Consider the following 20,882-nt stretch of genomic DNA (forward strand, 5'->3'; position numbering starts at 1 on the left):
AAAAATTATGCATGCGGGCTAGATCTTCAAAGCTCGACTGCCCAACTGTGCGCTAAAATTTTCGTTAGTCAATTTTTTAGTCTTGTAGCCACCGGCTATTTTGCGGCTAGCCATTTTCAGAGCCAGTTGACGGCTGACTGAGCAAGCGACGTACAATTTTCCGACTGACCGATTTTGTGTCTCATACTAGATAACAAGTATGCAACCGGAGGGTCGCGCAGGACGTGCCGGTTGCATACATTCATCTGCGGCGCCGACCCGTCGGAATCTCTCGTTCCGTTTCACTTTCCTCCGCTCCGCAGTGCCGGGCCAGGCGTAATCGACCGCGGACAAATTGTTGGCCATCTCGAGGGCGAGGCGTGTGTGTATCAGTGTCGAACGTCACTTGCGGCTGCAGCCGGCCGCAGTTTCCTCTGAGTGAGAGCACGACACGACTTGTCGCCATCGGAAATCGTTCAATTCGGCTATGCCAGCCGAGGATGAACTCGCTTCGCTGCCGTAATTGTGTATCGCTCCGCTGAATTAACTTAAAGACGAAGTTTCTGAGCACACGAATCGATTCTTGAGGGTCGAATTAGGGAAATCGGAAATTTTTCCGACCAAAACGTCCAGCGCCGCACAAGTAAAACTTTTTTCCCGCCAAAACAATTTGAATGCGAGAAGTGCGCATGCGTAAGAGCTGGCTGGATCTGACAACGAAGTCGTTCGTACAGGTGGTGTCTCTGCAAGTGCTCAAACCAGCTCTGGCGCATGCGCAGTTCCCGCATTTAGGTTCATATTGCTTTGGCGGGAAAAAAGTTCGCAAGTCGCGCTGGACATTATGGTCACAAAAAATATCTAATGAACCTCAATAAACCCTCAAAAATTGATTGGTGTGCTTATAAACTTTATTTTATTTTCAGTAAAATATAGCTCCTATTTCCGAAAAATTTTCTATTTTAGACATTCAATTCAGTCAAAATCGGCAAATGAAGCCGTCTATTTTGCTCCATACGAACCTTTCCTGCTAAATCTCTCTGATTTCCCAGCTCTCTATTCGCACACCTGACAATTGAGTCGATTCAAGTGCTATCACAGCAGCTGACGCGTTTTTTCCGAAAGCACAGTAGCATTAATATTCAAGCAGCACTGCCAGTTTGATGGCTCGTTTTCCAACCGACTGAACGTTTTAAACTGAAAGCCGGTGCTGGCGATAATGAGAGCCTCTTATCAACGTTTGACTTAATGAAACGGAAACAGCGCATTCGGACGCAGTTGTAAATAGAAGTGGAGCAGTCGTCGCTGCGAATTGTTCCTCAGAGGGTGTTGCATCACCATTTCTTCTTTCCTCGCAATCAGGGGAGCCGCTCTTTTATTGCCTAGATGCTACTTTTCTTCTTTACAAACAGCAAACAGACGTCTGCGATGGTTGTTACTGGCCTAATTCAATTATTACACCGTGCGGCGAGACTGCTGAGGAGAGGAGAGCAGTGGTTTTGTAATTTTCCATAGCCGAGGAAGTTTAGGAAAGTAAACAGAAAATCAAACTCGATAAGACTTGGGTGAAATTCACCTGGAACCTCTGGCTGCTTAGAAATGTCAAAAGTCACGAGTTAAACATTAATACAACACAACTAATTCAAGGTGGTATGGTGATTCTAACACAAGAAAGCGTGAGAAAGATACCACCCACATTTCCCGTTTCCGAAAGACCAACTGGAAGATTGATCACTGCATGGCGAGTAGCGAGAAAGCTCTGAATTGCGCGCAATAAAATCTACTTAGGATCTTTTAACTTATCAAAGGAAGCAGTTTGCCATCAAAAGGCGCCTAGCGAAATAAAAAAATGTCTCCCACCTTGAAGCCGAGGAAAAGGAAAGCAGCGTTGATTGATTGGATAGTATTAGTGCAATGCGTCAAGCCGTCGACAATTCAATTGCCGGCGCACGCAAGGTGGAAAAAGTTTTAACGCATGTGTGTGTGCGGCCGGAAGCCTCGAATTTGGCGGGACAGGCGGCTGTGCTGTAATAAATTTGACGATTGATATCAGAATGCGCACGCGAGATCAGATGCGCGCACCCCGCCTTATCGAGCATTATCAGACAATAACTCAAGTCATCCTTTGCCTCTGCCCAGAGACCCCAAACAGAGATAAGCGCTCTTACAATTATAAAAGTCACCGAACGCATTTTTTCTCCTATTATGTTGATTGTCTTTTGTTCTGCAACCGATTATTTGGTGTCTACTATAGCAGCGAAAGAGTTAGTCTATCGTTTTATAATCGCAGAAACACATTAAAAACAGTATTTGACGAAGTTTCTGAGCACACCAATCGATTCCTGAGAGTCGAATTAGGTAAAGTGGATATTTTTCCAATCAAAAAGTCCAGCGCCACGTGCCTAGCACATTACAACTATTTTCCCGACAAAATATGAACGTATATGCGAGAAGTGCGCATGCGTCCGAGCTGGTTTGAGCACTTGCAGAGAGACCGCCTGTACGAATGACTTCTTCGTCAGATCCAGCAGCTCTGACGCATGCGCAGTTCTCGCATTCTTGTTTTTAGGCGGGAAAAAAGTTCTTATGACACGCTTGACCTTTTGGTCGGAAAAAATATCCACTTTACCCAATTCGACCCTCGAGAAACGATTGGTGTGCTCAGAAACTTCGTTAAAAACGGTCTTAAAAAGTTGATTCAACTGCGAGTGAATACACCCAAATTGAAGACAACATAGACGTTGATTGGCTGACGCAAAGCACATGTCAGCAGCTCCTTAACCTTAGCAACATGTGCGTTGCGTCAGCCAATCAACAACAAGGATTTTTCGAGCTGTTTTTTGCTGCTTTCTCCCTATTTTCGTCTCTTCAGTCTCAATTAAATCGGTTGATTAACTTTTCAAGAGTTTCTGCGATTTTTTATCGATCGATCCACTCTTTAGCTGCATGTAGAATCCAAATAATCGGAACGAGCAATGTACGAGAGGCATTTATTTATGGGAGGAATGTGTGCGGTGAATTTTTTGAAATCGTTAATCTCTATTAAAGGTGTGTAGCTCTGCCCAACCTTCACATTCGCTGCCGCCGACCGATCAAATGCAAATTTGGTTACCTCGCCGACTTATCAGGGGATTGGCCCCTCGCGATTCGCGGATTACGCTGCGGATCACAGGGGATGAAAACGAGTATTCGATGAGGCGGAGAAGGGCTCTCGGCGTGTCTCGTGCTCACTCGAAAGGCTAAAACAAACTCTGTTAAATATGCGTTCGAGATTGGGCGGCAAGATGTTGCCATTGTGATCGCAGCGTTTTTTCAGCACAAAATTAAATTTACATTAAATCTTTACTTGGGAACTGTGAGGGTGACAAGGTAGGCATCAAATCATGTTGAAACTCTTGATGCAAGCTGATGATTATTACAAACTTTGCATCCGTGCTGACAATGGAAATGAATTTGTGGCCGTGGGCGTTCAAACAACATGCAGGTGCTGACTCGGCTGTCGAGAGCGTCCCGCGCGCTCACAGCACCGCACTGACAGTTAAAAATGCTTGTTAAAGCTGGAAATTAATGCTTCGCCACTCTCGCCCGCGGCGCGAATTAGCAAAATTTGCGTGGATTTGCAGGGATTTTCAGCTCCCAGTGCGGAATAAAATTCGACTGCACTTCGTGGAATATAACTCACGAGATAAAATTGAGGTCGACGCGCTTTTGAGCTTGAAACAGGCCGTTTGTACCTGTAGATAAGCATATGCTGAGATGTTGGGAACTCGTTTGGCATAAATGCCTCCCGCGCGCGCTGTCTCATTGCTATATTTCAAATGAGCTTATCTGAATTTCAAATGCGGCTTGCCACTTTGAAGGTCTCCACGCGGCAACGGAGACGACGATGGCTTTTAAAACCCACGACAGTGACACAAGAACCGATTGCGGACGCCGGAAAATCGATTGTACCCACCGCAAGAGGGTCATTTTGCTGGTCTCGGATCCTTTTTCAAATGTCACAATGGCATCAGAGTCAATCTGGTTTACCTCAAACCATTATCATGAAAAATCCGTTTCCACAGTTAATGGCACTCCTTCGTATTTCAAGATAACAGTCTGTTTCATTTTCAAAGAATTGTGTAAATTTTATTGATGTGTCTATTAAAGGTAATTTTTTTATTATTGCCTCTGTCGCTGAGTGGAGGGGGATCTTTTGCCCACTCGCTCCCCCTCCACTGCTGGTCGGCTGCTTCGGGAATCCCCTCCATTCCGAGCCATGTCTGATTGTGAGCGAAATTTATTCGAAAATAATCCAACATTGGATTTTCTTGAAGTTTCGGACACTGCGCTTACTCAATTGAAATGGATTTTTAAATATTATCATAGAAGGTCGTAGGCCCCATTTTCATCAATAATATGCACGGTTTGACAACTTTCTGTCTCTGATGAAAGACCCTTTGTGGTCTAATGCTATACATTAACTAAATTCTCCCTTCTCTGTTTCAGGTGAGTCTGCGTAAACAGCATTCAGGTTGGCGCCGGGCCGGTCGTCCTATTTATACGATTAAATTTTCAAGGGCTGCGTGAGTATGAATGTGTGCAAATTAACGTGTTTCTCGTATAATGAGGGGCAAGCTGGCTTGTCGACATCTTGCGGTTGTGACATATAAATACGCTCCAAGCGAGCCTTCTGCTATTACACACTGCACTGCACCCTTTCTTTGCTGCAAAAACATGGTACGACACACCGCACTATTAGTGCGACTTTGTACTCTTGCGACGCTTGCTTGCGGCCACTCGGAGCCCTTTGCCAGGCTGATAATTAAAAGTCGGTCTAGTTTCATTTCATTGGAAATTCGCCTTTCTCGGATCGCGCGCGTTCTCTTTTTCTTCCCGCGAGCGGGCTGCCGAGCGCATCGACTCCAACCCTCGAACACATACGCCATCTATTATCGGGTCGTCGAAAGTTGTTGTTCGCCGAGAACTCACCCCTGTTACTTCAGCGCCTTGTCGGTCGAGACGTGAATTGAATTTGCAAACAACGCGCGCTCCCCGAGTGCTTTCCTTCGAAAGGAATTGCGCTGCACACGTAACAAAGAGGACAAGCTTTTTTATCTATCTCCTCGGCGAGTGCTCATTTTTTATACATGCTAATGGTAACACAAGCGGTGCGATGAACACTCACTCGAGCGAGCAATTTAATTCAGCTTATTGCTCTCAGGCACTACATCGCGTCACTTATTTAGCGAAATTCAATTTATTAACCATTGAAGGTGATAAATGAATTCTGCTTTTCTATTGAAATTTAATGCAGCTGTCTCGGTGTAAAGCGAGCTGTTTAATTTTCTGCATCACATCACCAGGAAATTTATAAATAAATGTAAAAGACCTGGAAAAATTCTCACTCTACACCTAGCAGTAGCTGCATTTTATTTTCACTGAAAAACTACGACATCCTTGAGTGCGTCTAAATTCATTTTATGTATCTGCCAACAAAATCCTAATGGGGCTGTGGTCATTGAGATATAAAAACTAAAAAAATTGAATTTAAATTACATAAACGTTTGAATTAAAGCTCCAGAAAAATATTTAGGAGCATTTAATTTGAAATAAGAAGGAAACCCCACACATGCTGTCCGAAAAAAGGATTATTACCATTAGACGTGTTTATCCTGCTATACAATCACTAAAATTCGCGTTAATTTAAAATATTCACTTTTTGTCTCATGATTTAATGAAATTATGGCCAATAGGGGTTTAACCCACCCCAAAAACTATTCAGTTCACCGGGGGCAGTCAAGCCAAGTCGAACGGTGTGCAATTTTCGTATTTCTGACCCTTAGAACCCAAAATTTGGCACTCACAACATTCCCAAAAATCTAAAAATTTGTGTTTTTCAAAATAAAGTTTGAATTTCTCGTAAACGAAGCCGAATACTTAGGGATGTGCAAAAACCGATTATCGATTTTTTTTCTTTTGCGTTTATGATGTCCGGACTATCATCAATTTTTAAGCATTTCGACAGATTTTCAAAATCGATTATTTCATCCAAACCGAGTATTTTTCGATTATCACCCGTTTAAAAGCGATTATTGTCCAATTTTGAAAAAAAAAATGGGGATTTTCTCATTATTTCGTCAAAAACCACTCAACGTGATTCAATTTTTAAGCAGCAGAGAGGTTGACAAAACCAATTAAAGAACTCTGAAACGGGGTGCACTGCACCCCATTTCAGTTTTTTTAAATATACACCGAGTAAATTTAAATAATATCGTTTTTTAAATTCTGAAACGAGGTGCTCTGCACCCCATTTTAGTTTTTTTAAATATACAGAGTAAAATTGAATAGTAGCGTTTTTTTAAAATCCTGAAACGGGTTGCACTGCACCCCATTTCAGGTTTTTTTTAATTGAATAAAAGCGTTTTATTAAATTTCTGAAACGGGGTGCACTGCCAAATGTTTGGTGAGCATTTAGAATTTAGACTCTTGCACAAACACCTAACCGAAATAAACTATGATACAATTGACAGTAAATTTGTCGTGTTTCTCCGGCTCCAGGTCCAACCTTTGGCATTTTGCAGCGGCTTATGCTGGAAAAATAACAACGTAATCCCGTCCGAGAGCGAGCGCGCGCGTCCGTCTCGGTGGGCGAGCGCATCGACGAATTAAATTATTACCCCGGCGGCGGCTGCGGCTGCAATGTTTATTTGACGAACGCGCGGGGCGCGCTGTCAACGTGCCGCAAATAAGCCACCACGCGCGGCGTTCGCGCTGCAAAATGAATAAAAAAGCAACGTGCCCACGCCTGGCGCGCTCTTGGTCGTGTCGCGAGGTAATCAATTAATTCCCGCGTACACCGTGGGACGGACGCGGCTGAGCTCGAGGTTTGGTTAGTCGGGGCGCAGGGCCAGACGGGCGAGGGTGTTTCAGTGAGGAACGCGCGCACCCCCCATTAGCCGGCACACCTGCAACCGCAATGTCCGACCCTAACGCCGACTACGACACCGACGACGAAGTAAGTTTTTTCCAGCTGACCCTTCCTCCCTGACCGCACCTTGAATAAATTGGGCCGTGTGTGCGTGGATTAACCACCTGTGCGTGTGGCGTCTCTCGTTTTTTTGCGGAGCAAAAAGCCTGCTCCTTCGACACGTCGCTATTTCAATTGAAAATGTTACGGCTCTCGCGTGCCGAGAACGTGTGTTCTTTTGGAGCAATCAGATATCTCCTAATTCCGTATGTAGGGTTCCCCTAATCTGATTGTTAAGCCACCTTTTACAGTAGTTACTCCAGTGTGTCAATAGGTTTTTGGTTGAAAATGCTATTTTAAAGGAGAATATTTTCCGGGCCAACGTTTTCTTATCGCTTTTTATTTAAAAAAATTCCTTCCACCCTCGCATACAACGCGATGGTAATTCTAGTTATAGCCTTTAAACCACACGTCAACAAATTCTCTAAATAATTTAGCTGTGCAAATTAAGATATTAAAAGCTCATAAATTTGCATATTTTCAGAAAGGTTTTGTTGAAATTTAATTTCTTTCTCTTTCCGCATTAATTAGCAATATTTCAACACTTCATCCTAAAAGTAAATTCGATCAAATCGTCAATGACATAATAAATTATTTCGTTTCGGGCAGCAACATGCGATTAGAACGCCGATGTACGTGTGTGTATAACATCCGCACTGTGGACAAAACAGAAGAGGGGCTGGAAACTCTTTGGCAATTAGGAAATTAGCCTAATTAAACAACGATTCGGCGCGCAGGGTGCTCAGGCGAGCCACGCAGGCCAGATCCACTGCCACTGCCGGAGGCGTTTCTCCCGTTTGGCGGAGCCCAAATACGTGACTTTATCAAAGACGTCGGATTCGGTCGAAAGCCCTCGATGCAGCCTCTTTCCCACTCAAGATTGCAAATCAGCAAAAGCTGAAAATCAATGGCGGCCACGGTTCGATCTTGTTGAGCTAAGCCACTCCGCGCTCACAGCGCTCTTTCCAAATGAGATCGGAATTTCTGCCAGCCTCTTCACCGATATAGCGCGTCGATCGCTCGAGGTGTGCAAAACGACAACTTGAGCAAACACATGCATAATTAACTAACCAAGTGTTAAGGATATTTTTAAGCTGGAAATCGATCACGAGAATGGCCAATAGCTTTCACCCATGGCAGAACAAACTAAATTTTAGATTTGGACCGGAAGTTAGATCCGGAATTTCGTTTTTTACTGTGCCAATCGATCCCAGAGGATCGAATTAGGTAAGGCAGCCGAATCTCTCTGTCAAGAATTGGACACAAATTGTGCCGGGAATCAGCGGATACGTAAAAACCGTTAATTCATCATTTATTTAGTGCTACGAGAACGCCAGAGATCAGCCCGCGGAATCGAATCAAGAATAATGTGGCGCTGCTGTCTCGATCTTAGGCCATCGCTACGTCCAAACCAATCTCTTCTCTGGCGTTCTTATTGCTAGGTTCAGGTAAAAAAAAACTGTTGAATTAATGGTTTTTCCGTTACCACTGATTTTCGGCACTATACAGGTCGAATCGTCTATATAAGTGATTCGGCTGCTTCACCAAATTCGATTGGCACTGTAAAAAATTAACCCAGTTTATTTCCATTGCATTGAAAATTTGACTTAATTAAAAGACGTTTTATAAGTCTTTCGTTTACAAAGTAGCTGTTAGTTATAGCACAGAAACGTTCATCTGAACTGAATGGTAGTTTATCGAATCTTATTATAAACACGGAAACAATCAAACATTAGATTACATTTCGTCTGCGCAGAGGAAATTTCTAGGAAATATTGTCAAATCGTGTGCTTTAAAAGTGGATAGAATAACATGGACGTAACAGTGCCCGAATGGCCTCTAAAAACATTATATTGTGTCCTCCATATATATGCGCGACGAGCGCGTTCCCCACGGTTGCAGCCAACACACGTACACGCACATTTAACGCCACTCCCTGCTCATTCGTTTGCATGTGACAAAAAAATTAGCGTCCATGTGTACAGCACTTTTCATGGCGTTACGTAGATCAGCAGGTGGTGTTGCTGCGTGCGCTCTACTTTGTGTTTACAGACACTCTTATCTGCGGCTATTTCAGTCCAAAATCCATTTTATCAGCGAGCACGTCGACTGGGGCGGCGGGCAAAGCTCTTTTGTCACTACTTCCCTTGAATTAAATTCGCTTTTGTTTCAACAGCCTGGAGTGGGATTAACGCGTGTAAATGAATCACAAAGCCGATTCAATTCGCGCAACTCGACAAATGGGCCAAATTGGGTTCTTAACGTGTCGTGTGTGCGCAAATTATTGATCAGCCGCACACGTTGTTTGTGTCGCTTCGTCCGGCAAATATTGACCACGATTATACGCGCTCGTGACATTCGGATAACTCGTAGGAAATTGATTTTGTGTGTGTGTCGGTTTTTCAGCGTCACGTGAAAAACAGCGTGTCTCCTATCTATCGGTCCGATCGAGACAGAGCGCAGCGAACGGCCGAGAGCACTGGCTGGTTCGAACGCGATTGCACAGGTGGCTCTACTAATTCTGCTGGGAGTTGACGGGCTAACTTTCCATCCGCGTGCCCCGGGGACTCGATTGCGAATTGTGTGCTCGCCCATCGAGTTTTCACTCAATAACTCGTACTTGTAGATATTTATATATTTTTTGTTTCTTATCAGCAGAAGGGCAGCGTGGATAGGTCGTTTCTCTTGCTTCTACTTTGGGTGAGATAACAGATACAGGACAACAAGAGGACAATTATCTAAATCGCGGGGATTTTAATTGGTGTTCAGTAGATTATTCTCCGATATTTTTACTTTTAAACAAGTCTCACATTTGTCTAAAATTTCCTTCATTAAAATATTGTCAGCCCCCACCGGGAAAAAAATCGGTCCCACCAGTCCCCCCTTGAAGCTCGCGGCTGAGACCACTGTTTGAAGAACGTCGAGATATTTCTCTTTAAATATAAAAATAAATTACAAGGAATTTTACCAATTGAATTGAGTCTGATATAATACAATAAATTGACAATATGGTTAAAAGTGTAATTTTTTCTGCATAATTATTAAAGCATGACATCATAAAATTAGGTGCTCAAGTCGTGTCCCTTGTTAAATTTTGATGGCTCTCACGCAGAGTCGCAAAAAGGGTAATAAAAGCAACTAAAAGGGTGTGCCCCTCTCATTCTTCCTACTCTAGAACGTCAAGCTGCATACTTTCCACATTTTTTCTGCCCTCGCTAAAGCCCGCGGGCTCGAATACATTATTCACAGAGGCGGAATTATTGCCAAAGGAATACGCCAGTGTTTTTTTTATTATTATTTTTCGTTGGAATGTTTGCTCAGCTTCTAGTCTGAATTTCAGATTTTCTCTACTTGCATTTCATATATATTGTATGGTAATTTTATGCATTTTGCAAAGACCTCTGTCCTGCGGTATGTATTTTAAATAGCTGTGTTTTCAGTCTTGCCAGACTTGCATTTTCAAATGACCGTATTTAAAGTCACTTTAATAAATTGCTTAAATAAGTTTTACGGAAAATTTGCAAGAATTCCTTTTAAAACCTATACTATTTAAATACCTGGAAAAATCTAAATATTTCCCATGTTGCTATTTAAATTTCTGAGAAAATCTGCCCAAAAGTTAGTTCTCTACTGTATAAAATCACGATTTATTTCACAATTTGGGAAATTTTTCCTCAAAATTAGTATACCATTGGATAGATTGCGACGAGAGGGATCGAAATCAGGTGAAAAAATCGAGAAATTTGTCAAAAACCTGAAATTTTACTGTTCCTTGGTCACGATTTAATTTCTGCACATTGTAGAGATAAACAATAAAATCTCAACGAACTGCTTGCTGAAGTCAACAATGCCATTTTGCCAGAGTCAAACTCTCGTGCAGTTAGATGTAATAATTAATTCATTTTTATTTTGCAAAAAGTATGTGATTTAGAATTCAAGTTAATCCACGTTTTCAAGAGGATTAATAATACGTGCCTGATTTGAAGCTGATTCAGCGTTGAGCTGCCAGTTAAATCGCGAGAGCTGGAATGATTAAAAGTTTGTCGGCGGCAGCGAGCAGCTTCCCTCCTGCATATTTCATCGAAGCACAGCATCGGAACAAAGTTTTGCACTGCACAATTATCTCATTAGGCGGATCCGTGTCACAGAGGATATGTCACGTGTGCAAATAATTAGTTGATTATTTGCGCTGGCTTGCTGCTGTAATTGAATGTGATTCATGAATGCAATTAAGGTAATTGTGCATAGCACGCTGTTTGCAAATATCACCTTCCAACTCTCGAGAGTGTGGGAATTATTCCGGTCGAGAAAAAGCCTTTGCACGCAGTCAGTCGCTCTTCCATTTTTCACTGCTGCCACTCGGGTGTCTGATCGAGTTAGGCTCCGTCACCTAATCCTCGGCGCTTCCCCGATAAATAATTCCAACGTGCCAAATGCGCCAGCAGGTAAGAGACCCGTATCACGTGGAAAAAGTTTACTTTCGCACCTCAGGCGTGTGTAGACATGCATTTTGTGTACCTAGAGAGCGTCGTCGTCGTCGTCGTCAGCAGGAGAACACATCTATTGTTCTCGGCAAAAAGTTTGCACTCTGCGATGTTTGCCCGCCGGCTACTTTGACGCGCAAACGGTGCTTAAAAAGTTTTAACGGCCCTTTTCGTTGATAAGAAAAGGAGTTAGTTCAATCGTACCTGCGTAAGGGTCCTCGCTGCCTTGACTGGGTCCTAAACCGTCGGAATTAATTGATGCCAAAAATGTTAAGAGCTGGGAAAACTTCAGAACGTTTAACTGTCACACGTGTTACAAATACCATGGAAATTGGAGACTACTTTTTAATCAAGAATGGTGAAAGACCAGTTGTTGAGGAATTCTTTCAGGATTGTCAAAGCAATTGGAGATATTTTGAGCATTTCCAGGAGATCTAATACTGGCTGTCCAATGTCAGAGATGGCAAATGGTGGTTAATTAACTGACTAAAAAAAATCTCAACGGCCCTCCCCCCCCCCCCCCATAGCTGGTTTTTGTACCTTTCTAGTGGCCTTGGGGACAAATGTCTGGCGCTTCAATGAAAAGATTTCGGTGCGGGAAGGCGAAAAGATGGCCGCATCAGGCCCAAGCTCCTGTCAGCCACTCGGGACCCATGATTTCATACTCCACGGGGAGTGCTGATTGTGAGCAGCAGGTTCTAAAAATAAAAAATAAATTGATTGAAAAATTTGTCACCCATCCTAATCCGCTAAAACACAAAGGGAGAAAATTTGCAAAGAAACTAAATTTCAGGCTCTGTGTAGATTTAACTAAAATAACAACTGATTAAGAATGACAACTTAAAATATAAATTTTTCATTCGCGTATCCAGCTCTTCAGGCCTCATCATTGGCACTTTGTCTGCCATATAAAATACATAATCAACAGCCGTTGAAATCGATCGATCACTCATTGCTGAACACAATAAAAAAGAGAAGGAAGTACGAAATATTATGAAATCCCGTCACTCACCTCTCCTGCGACACAACTCCTGTTTCTCACATCTTGAAAAATCGAGATGGCAAATTCCCACGATTCTTTTTAAAAAAAGCTGCTACATCTATCTAATCAAAACGGTGTTAGTTAATTAACATCCTCCCCATGATGCAATTTTTCTTTATTTGGATCACAAAGAGCTCGAAATTTCTAGCAATGCTATTTAATTAAAAAATCACTTGTGGAAATTCCAGCATCACAAAAATCATGCTTTGGTTGATATGTTTCCAAATTTAGTTTTAAAAATAAACAGTCCAGAGAGGGTAATAGTTAAAGGCTTTTGGAAAACCGATTTTCGAGACACAAGTCACCGCGATGCGCCCATGGGAAATTCATTTAACGAACAAACACTTAAAAATCACACCATGAATGCCCTTTTGGGAGGGTGGGGAATCGCGCGCCGAAGCAGTCTTCTAGCGCCGGTGGCGGCAAACATTCCAGAATGGTTTTTCCTCTCCAATTTTCACCGAGGATTATGAAAATCATTTCGTCACATTGTCCAATTTAAAAAAAATATCCGAATTTTCATCAGCTTATAAATTTTGAAAATATAATATGCAGAGTTGCGTTTCTGCGGCGAGCTGAAAAGCTGCATTTGACAGCGAGAGCAAATATTGGCACGGCAAAAGTCGGCCCCTCTCATTTTCACAAGCCCATTCCACGCATTTTCCCACGGAAGGGAGACTTGAGGCGTCGGCTCGTGGCAATAAATTGGCGGCAACCATTTGCTGGTGCTGGTGCTGCCTTTCCAAAATCGGAACGCCAATTTCCTGGCCACGGAGCGAGCTGGCCGTGAGAGATTGCGAGAGCCCGTTGGGAAAGGAGCCCAGCAGGTTCTGGAACGCGCCAAGCCGGGCTGGCAGATGGATCCGAGGAGGGCCACCCCTCCGCCACCCCTGCTGCCGCCACCCTCGCATTCGATCCCGCTCCCTCCCCGTGCGGGAGAGCAGCGGCGCGATCTCAGTCAGTTTGGCCGGAGAGCTTGCTTGGGCGCCTCTCTCTCTCGCTCTCAATCTGTCTCTTTCGCCGCGCGGCCGCTCTCCTCGTTTTACATTCACTTTGCAATGAGTCGATTAGACGACCAGGTAAACCTTTCTGCCGCCGGCTTCTTCTCTCTGGATGTTCCGTATGATTGGTGTTGCACGTGTGTTGACCGAAATCGCAGCGCGCGCGACGCATCTTTGATAATAAATGCCACATGCGAGTTGTCTCGCGCCCCGCGATCGGGGGCCGCTGCCGCTGCTGCTGCTGGATGTTGTTCGTGCCACGGATTGTGTCGCCCGCCGCCGCCGCCGCGCCCATTCAGAGGGTGGCGGGTCACGTGACGACGTCCCTGGAGGTGCTCATTCGTCCGTGAATGTTTTCGTGTTTGTTGTCACTTGGTGTGGGTTGCTGGCTGGCTGTCTAGCGTGCCCCTGCCGCCGTTTGTGCTTTTTACGCAATCCATGCAGGACTCCATGCTGGCTGGAATGACGCAAATATAACATTTTTATGTGAATAAAATTGTGTCGATCGAATTGGCTCCAAAAAAGCAAAAAAAAAAAAATAATAATTGAAATAGGCATTTAAAATATCAAATAACCCGGAAGTGCATGTTTGTCTTCAATTTGACGTTTAAAGTTTATTTTAGTCGGGTCTCCTGTTTTTTGTTCTAGGTTAATTCAATTTGTTAGCAACAACAGGTGCATTCCAAAGGGGTCTTTGATTTAAATTTTATAATATTTTCGCACTTTCCTTATCTGTCAACGTAACAGTGCAATTCCTTTAATGACTCTTTGGCGAAACATTTTTCCAAATTTGAGGTACAACCAACGACACAACACATGCTAAATGTAGCTCGTTAGTCTTGAGGAACGTAGCCAGAGGTGAAAGTTGTTTGTTTTCCTTGTTTTGATCCCGCACGAATTACTCAAGTCTCTCGTCTTGTATACATTATGCAAACTTGCTAGCGAAAAGGTCAATGGGCCACCTTTCAAGATAATTAAAACACCCTGCTGGGGGCCTTTGACCAGCGGCGATCGAAAATTTGTTTTCTGCGTGCAACTAAGACATGTGTTTAGCAATTTGCGGCTCAATTTGCTGCCAAAGCGAGCGGCCATAAATAATTTACTGCGGCGTTTTACACATCACATTGCACACCGGCGCGTGCGAACAAGCGAGACTTTTGAAATTCTTGCGGCGGCGAAACGGGCTTTCTGTTATTATGGCTCCGCTTCCACGGACCATTAAATGATTCGACGGATTTTGCTGCTTGGCTGCTTTGTTGTTTGCCCGTGCTGTTGTTGATGTGTGCGGATGAGACTCTGCCGTGCTTGAATGTATAAATAATGTCGAGACGGACCGCAATCGCGTTAAACAGCCGAGCCGGCCACCTTTTAAACGGGATAACGTAGCCGTCAGTGTGTGAGTGTGTATAGAAGCGCTATTCGCTCTCTTCACTTGGCATAGGGCAAGCGGCTTTGAGCTAAGGAGAGTAAAGGTAGGAGATGCGAATAAACAGCCAGAGTCACCAAAAGAGGGGAAGGAGTGGGGGTGAACGTCGCTTGTTCGCTTGTTGTTCACCCCCAGCCCTTCCCCTCTTTTGGTGACTCTGCCTGTTTATTCGCATCTCCTACCTTTACTCTCCTTACTTTGAGCGAAAGTTATTCGAAGCTCTGTTCCGATAGGGGAAATCGTGCTGTGTGCGCTTTCAAAAGCCACTTTATTCTAACGCACTAGGGTTGCTCTCTAGAGGCGCACCTACAATTCAAACTTTTTGACTCAATTGAATTCGTCAGAATTAAAAAATAAATAAATATCGTTTTATATTTTGAAAACATCTCAGAGGACTTGGAAGCCGAAACATAATAAGTTCATTGGTTCAATAGCTTCATCCAAAATAAAATTATAAATCAAAACGTCGTTTGGAACAAAGAGAGCAGCCATTGCATCGTGATGACTTCAGTTTTAGCTTTGCAGAATTGTGGATAATCTCAATCCTTTATACCTTTATTCTAAATAGAACCTAAAAATTAGGAAACATTTTCCTAAATTATTTTCGTCTATATTTTTGAGAAAATCGGCTCCAAAGTATGCATGGAAATCAAGCATTTTCTCCCTACTGTAGAATTACGATTCAATCATTATTTAGGAAATATTTTCCTCAAAATTCGCACACCATTGGAAGATCGCGACGAGAGCGATCAAAATTAAGCGAAACAATAATCATTTATTTTTTCCAGAATCTGAAATTTAATTATTTTTCGGTCCTGGTTTCATTATAGCACATTTAAAAAAGACGCGATCTTATTTTACATTTCAATCAGTTTCTAAAGTTCGTTCTACATGAATCTCATCGTGAATTTTTGTCTGAATTTAAAAAAAGTGCAGTTGTTCTGACGCCTGTCGCTCTCACGGTTTACAAAAGCGAGTTTCGAATTGCAGAGCAGACACGTATTTGTCACTTTAATAAGTACTTGCCTTTCAAGTTAAATACCAAGATATCATATTTCAAACGTCACTCACAGAGAGCGAGTCCCCAAAACCTGGTTTTCTGCCACCCTTGTTCACATTGGAATTTCACCAGAGAATGGAGATCAAAATGTTTTCCAATGACATTGCTAACGGCGCGTAAAGCACATATATACTGGCGAAAGTTATCAAAACCGATTATTTGCGCCGATGCGGCGATGCGGTGCTCTCGCCTTTGCTTTTGGGGGTGCTCGGACCGGCCACTCACCTCATGAATTGCAAATTGGACAGTGATCTCTCACTCTGCTGGCTGCGGCAGGGTTATGAGTGGAAATTTGCCGCCGCGCGGCAGCATCCCCCGACATTCGTATAAATAGGGGTGTGGCCGTCGGGCCGCCTCCTACACACACACGCTGTCAGCTCTCTATTTGCACATTCGGGGCAGCTGCGTGATGAGAATAGCAAGATACGCACCAAGCCGACCACGGCGTTTTTATTGAAAATTGGTATGGAGAGGACACAAACATGGCGATTTTTTTTTACCAGTCAGCGTGGCCAACGGAAACCACCGCTATTTATCTTGCGATTAGAGCGCGTGGGTAATTGAAACCACTCGGGTTGCGCGGGCTGCATAAGCGAGCCGGCTGCAGGCGCTGAAAGGAAGCAGTTTGATCGGTTCATTGGGCATTTGCGCGGATCAATGGCTCCTGTGATTGCCTCGTGCTCATTATGCTGAGCCAGTGTCTGCGTCCGATGCGATATGCAATGTTGATCTCCAATTGTCAGGCTCGGGTGACTTTAAATCCGCGACTAATCGTGCGTTTTACCTGCTTCGAATAAACACACTGCTGCCGCAGCCATCAGCACCTCTGATTGTTTTCACAACTTCCCGTGCCCAACATTTTGCTAGATCTAGCGTTATTATTGCTTGTTTATTCTCACCAAAAGATATGTACATACATGTTGAAAAACAATTTGTCAAAAACTAAAAATATAAAGCACAGTGAGAAAAGGCACCATGCCTGGCAAACATCTCGCTAAAACTCTACCGTTGAACGACCAGCAATTTTATTAAAATATTTAAAGTTTATTTCGGATCAGCAGGCAGCTTAAAACAACTTGCGAATTGCAATTACACTAGTTTCACGCATATTTCGGTTATTGACGGCAACTAAAAGTTATCCCTTTTGAATAGTTGTGAGTTTTAGAGGGGGTTGAAATCCATCCTCAACCCCAGGAGGTGATTTTTGGTTAATTATTCAATTTTACCGTCATTGGGGTATCGTTCCCTTCGTTTTCCGCCTCTAAAAATCAAACACTGAAGTCAATTTTTACGTTTTCCTCGCATCTTCAGCTCTACATGACCTATCTGAAGCTGTTGGAGCACTCCCGCGATCCTTTCATACAAAAGCTATCATTTTCAGGAGTTGTTATGTGGTATAATCATGTTGTTGAGAACATCAGTAAAGAAGGGAGAAAGGTGCACGTTGGATTGTTAAAGCACCGCTTCCGAAAAAGCGAACAAAGTTGTTGGAAAACATCCGGGCGCCCAAGTTTGGAAGCCCAAGCAAAAACTAATAAATCCAAAGTGCAAACGTCGGTGGGTGGGCCTGGCAAGCTGCAAAAATTACGGCGGAAAATCTGATAAGGTCTCGGATCAATTGGGGCGCGCGCGGGCGAGCGAGCGAATATGATTTAGAGGGCGAAGTTTCGCCGCTCGGCTGCATTAGAGGTGTCATTGTCGATGAAAAAGTTTGCCGTCAAAGGAACTTGGTCCCTTCGCCTTTGTACGTGTGTCACCTGCTGCGAAACATCTCGCTGATAATCATAATCTGGGGTGCATGGGAGAGAGAGCGAGATGCCGTCAAACGGAATGGATACCCTTTGTTGCGACGGATCAGAATGGAAATGAGCTGGCAGCCATCCATCACAAATGCTGTGTTGTGTCCTTTTTCCAATGCGGCACGCAGTTGTGCTTTTTCACTTGATTAAACATTAACCCGGTTGGCGCGCGGCAAGCGGAAAAATTGGGCTGTTAAATAACGCAAGGTGGAAGCAATAAATCGATGCAACGATTGAATTACCGCAGGCGCAATCAATTAATTATTGGTCGATTTGCATTTGTGTTGTCACTCGGCGAGGGTGTGGCCGGGATGCTTGAGAGCTTGGTGATAAATCATTTCCAAGCGCGCTGCGCACTTGAACTCGCAAGCAGAGCACTTCTCTTAGATAAGTTTCACCTGCACGATTACGTGCCTAATGCAGACCATCGAAACCGCACGCTAAGAGCCTGCTGGGTAAACATCGTTATTATTAAACTTTGCCCACTATGAATATATTTTCTATATTTTTTAAAAGGACGCTGCTTTAAATAGTTTAAAAAAGATTAATTGGTTTCTTTCACGGAATGATCGATGCAATGAAAAAGTTCAAAACAGTATGGCGAGAAATGGACAGGGTTTAAAGTTGAAATTCCATTGCAATTCACAAATAAAGCAGATGGATCGTTTTGGGGGCTGATTCTAGCAACAAAATTACCAACGTCAAACAGTGTGCTCCACTTCAAAATTATTGATTGGCACTTTTGGTGTGGAAAACACATCGAAATCAAACCAGACAGGATTATTTTAAGAATTTGGCAGTAAGTAGTTTTCACTACCGCCTTTCCTCGTTCAAAGGCTTAAAATTTCAACGTTTTGCACTTGCACGTCTGCACCTCGACAGTACTTTTCATGTTACGAATCGGTTAGCAGGCTTGAGAGAGCGAAAGACGACACATGCGATGGCGGCAGGCAGTAAATTAAGTTAGCAGGATGTCGAGAAATAAACCACTCTCGTTCCCGTTCCCTCTCTCTTGAATATCTATCCGTCTTCCCATTTTCTCCTTGTCTTGCAGTCCGTCTGCGCGGCTTCGTCGCCCGTCAACGCTCTCGAGGCAAAAGTTTCGCGGGCGGGCGCGTGCTGCTGACGCAATTTTGCTGCTGACAGTCGCAAAAAATATGCAACTCAAATTAACTCGCCATTATTCTCCGCGGATGGAAACTTTTCCCTCGGCGGCGCGTGGAATCGTGCCAAAAAAGTGGGCTAATAGATTTTACCCTCCAGCTGAAACAAAACAACCCGCAGAAGGGACGTGTTTTTTCCACGTATTTTGACTCATTCTGTCGATTTGGAAAAGTAGGATGAAAAATTAATTGATTGGCAAAAAAACGTCATCAAATCTTATTTCTGAACTGAATAAAAAACAATTTTGAGTTCATACAACCATAATATGGTATTAAAAGTAGCCCTGGAATTTCATGTTTGACCGCGCCAATCGATTCTTGATGATCTAGTTAGGTTAGACAGTCGAAGTAGCATATTCGGTCGCACATTCTACAAGACAAAATCGCCACTTTTAGCGATTTTTAGTGGGAACAAGAACGCCGGTGACCAATCAGAGAAGGGAGTGGTGCTCTCTGATTGGCCAGATCGAGACAGCAGCGCCACAGCAACGGCCAGCGGCAAGTAGTTGCTTGACTCGCTGTAGCGCTGCTGTTTCGATCTAGCCAATCATATAGAACGGCTCCCTTTTCTAAATAATTGGTCGCCTGTGTTCTTGTTCACACCAAAAACCTCCACGTTTCCTCCGATTTTCGGCACATCATGTCGAATCGTCCACTGAGTTTTTCGGCTGGTGAACCTAATTGGACATTCCGGAATCGATTGGCAATGTTGAAAAAATTACGAAAAATCCATTTTGCATTATTCCAACAAAACTTTTGATGAAATAATGCTCTCTTGGTTAGATTATTATAGTAAATTTAAATTACTTCTGTTCCTTTGAGAATTTTTCAGTTGGCTCGTGCGCGCGAGAGTGCAACAGGTGTCGGCTCACGCGTGCGGTCGGGTTTGGCGAATGTGTAGATTTAGAATCTCCGCACCGACTGTGCACCTATTTTTCAGACCAAACTTGGCCACTCTTTGCCGCTGCCGTTTTTGTGAGAGCGATCAAAAAGGGGGCTCCCGGTGCTAAATTTCCTGCCGGGGAGAGATGATCAAGCGCAATTTCCACTCAGGGGGAAGCGTGCGCCGCGAATCAAAGGCTCTGTTGGCTGTGCTCTCGCTTGATTGCAATTCAGATTCCATCGCAAAATGAGCGAGAGGCGTAAAAGATTTTCAACAAGGCTGAGGATAAAATCGAACCAGTGTCATTTTTATCTTTTGGTTCTTTCGTCTGTTGCTTTTAAAGCAAACGGAAATGCTTGGGAGTGCCTAAATTTGTATATTTTATGGAAATGACATTCTTGGTCATGTTTTAAAAGCTAGGTGTAGAAGAAATTTCAATCTGATTTAACAAAAAATAAATGAGTTCATCCCCGAGTGGATTGTTAGACAAAAATCTTCTATTATTTGATGATAGAGCTGTGACCTTTAGTGGCCTCGGAGAAACGTGAGCACAAAATTAGATAGAATCCAATATAAAATGAAGGTAAATCTTGATCTCCTGCCCTAGAGAAGCTTTGAAAAACGACGATTGCTTTCTGAATGAGGGCAGACACTTCGTCGCAAGCTATCTTCATCTGCATAACAATGTGCTCGGCCACCAAGTGCGTTTGAAATTCTCTTCTGTGGAGAACGCTGCCTCATCAGATTGTGCCCTGGAGTCAATCAAGGCCGCGCGACTGCACTCGCACAGAAAGCGCTGCTGCGCAGTTTGATTATGCAATTAATGTCAAGTCAAGAGGGCATCACATCGAGGTGCAGCAAGCGGTAAATAGAGGAGAATGTGCCCCTGCGAAACGCGTATTATGCGTTGCGCGAAAGTTGAAGCAAGTCTGTCACGCTCACGGAGCATTTTGATAGACGGAAAATGTTTGTGACAACTTTTCGCGGAATTCGCACAAGCGAGGGAGAGAAAAAGTTTCCCCGTGCAGTCAAGCAGAAA

General features: G+C 43.6%; 1 protein-coding gene across 7 annotated transcripts in view; it reads left to right on the top strand.

Annotated features, from left to right (window-relative positions):
- The window catches only part of LOC135948114 (inactive dipeptidyl peptidase 10-like), a 159,733-nt gene that overhangs the window by 120,095 nt on the left and 18,756 nt on the right, over positions 1 to 20,882 (top strand). The window contains exon 1 of one of the 7 annotated variants that reach the window (XM_065497214.1): positions 6,842 to 6,973. The exons of 5 other annotated variants lie outside the window; for them this stretch is intronic. In XM_065497214.1, coding sequence (XP_065353286.1) covers positions 6,935 to 6,973 — 39 coding nt within the window. In that variant the 5' untranslated portion in view covers positions 6,842 to 6,934. Of the gene's footprint in view, positions 1 to 6,841; positions 6,974 to 13,230; positions 13,591 to 20,882 lie in introns of those variants that run through there. One more of the 7 variants, XM_065497215.1, reaches the window with a different exon arrangement.

The sequence above is a fragment of the Cloeon dipterum genome, chromosome 1 (assembly GCF_949628265.1).
Source record: "Cloeon dipterum chromosome 1, ieCloDipt1.1, whole genome shotgun sequence".
NCBI lineage: Eukaryota > Metazoa > Arthropoda > Insecta > Ephemeroptera > Baetidae > Cloeon > Cloeon dipterum.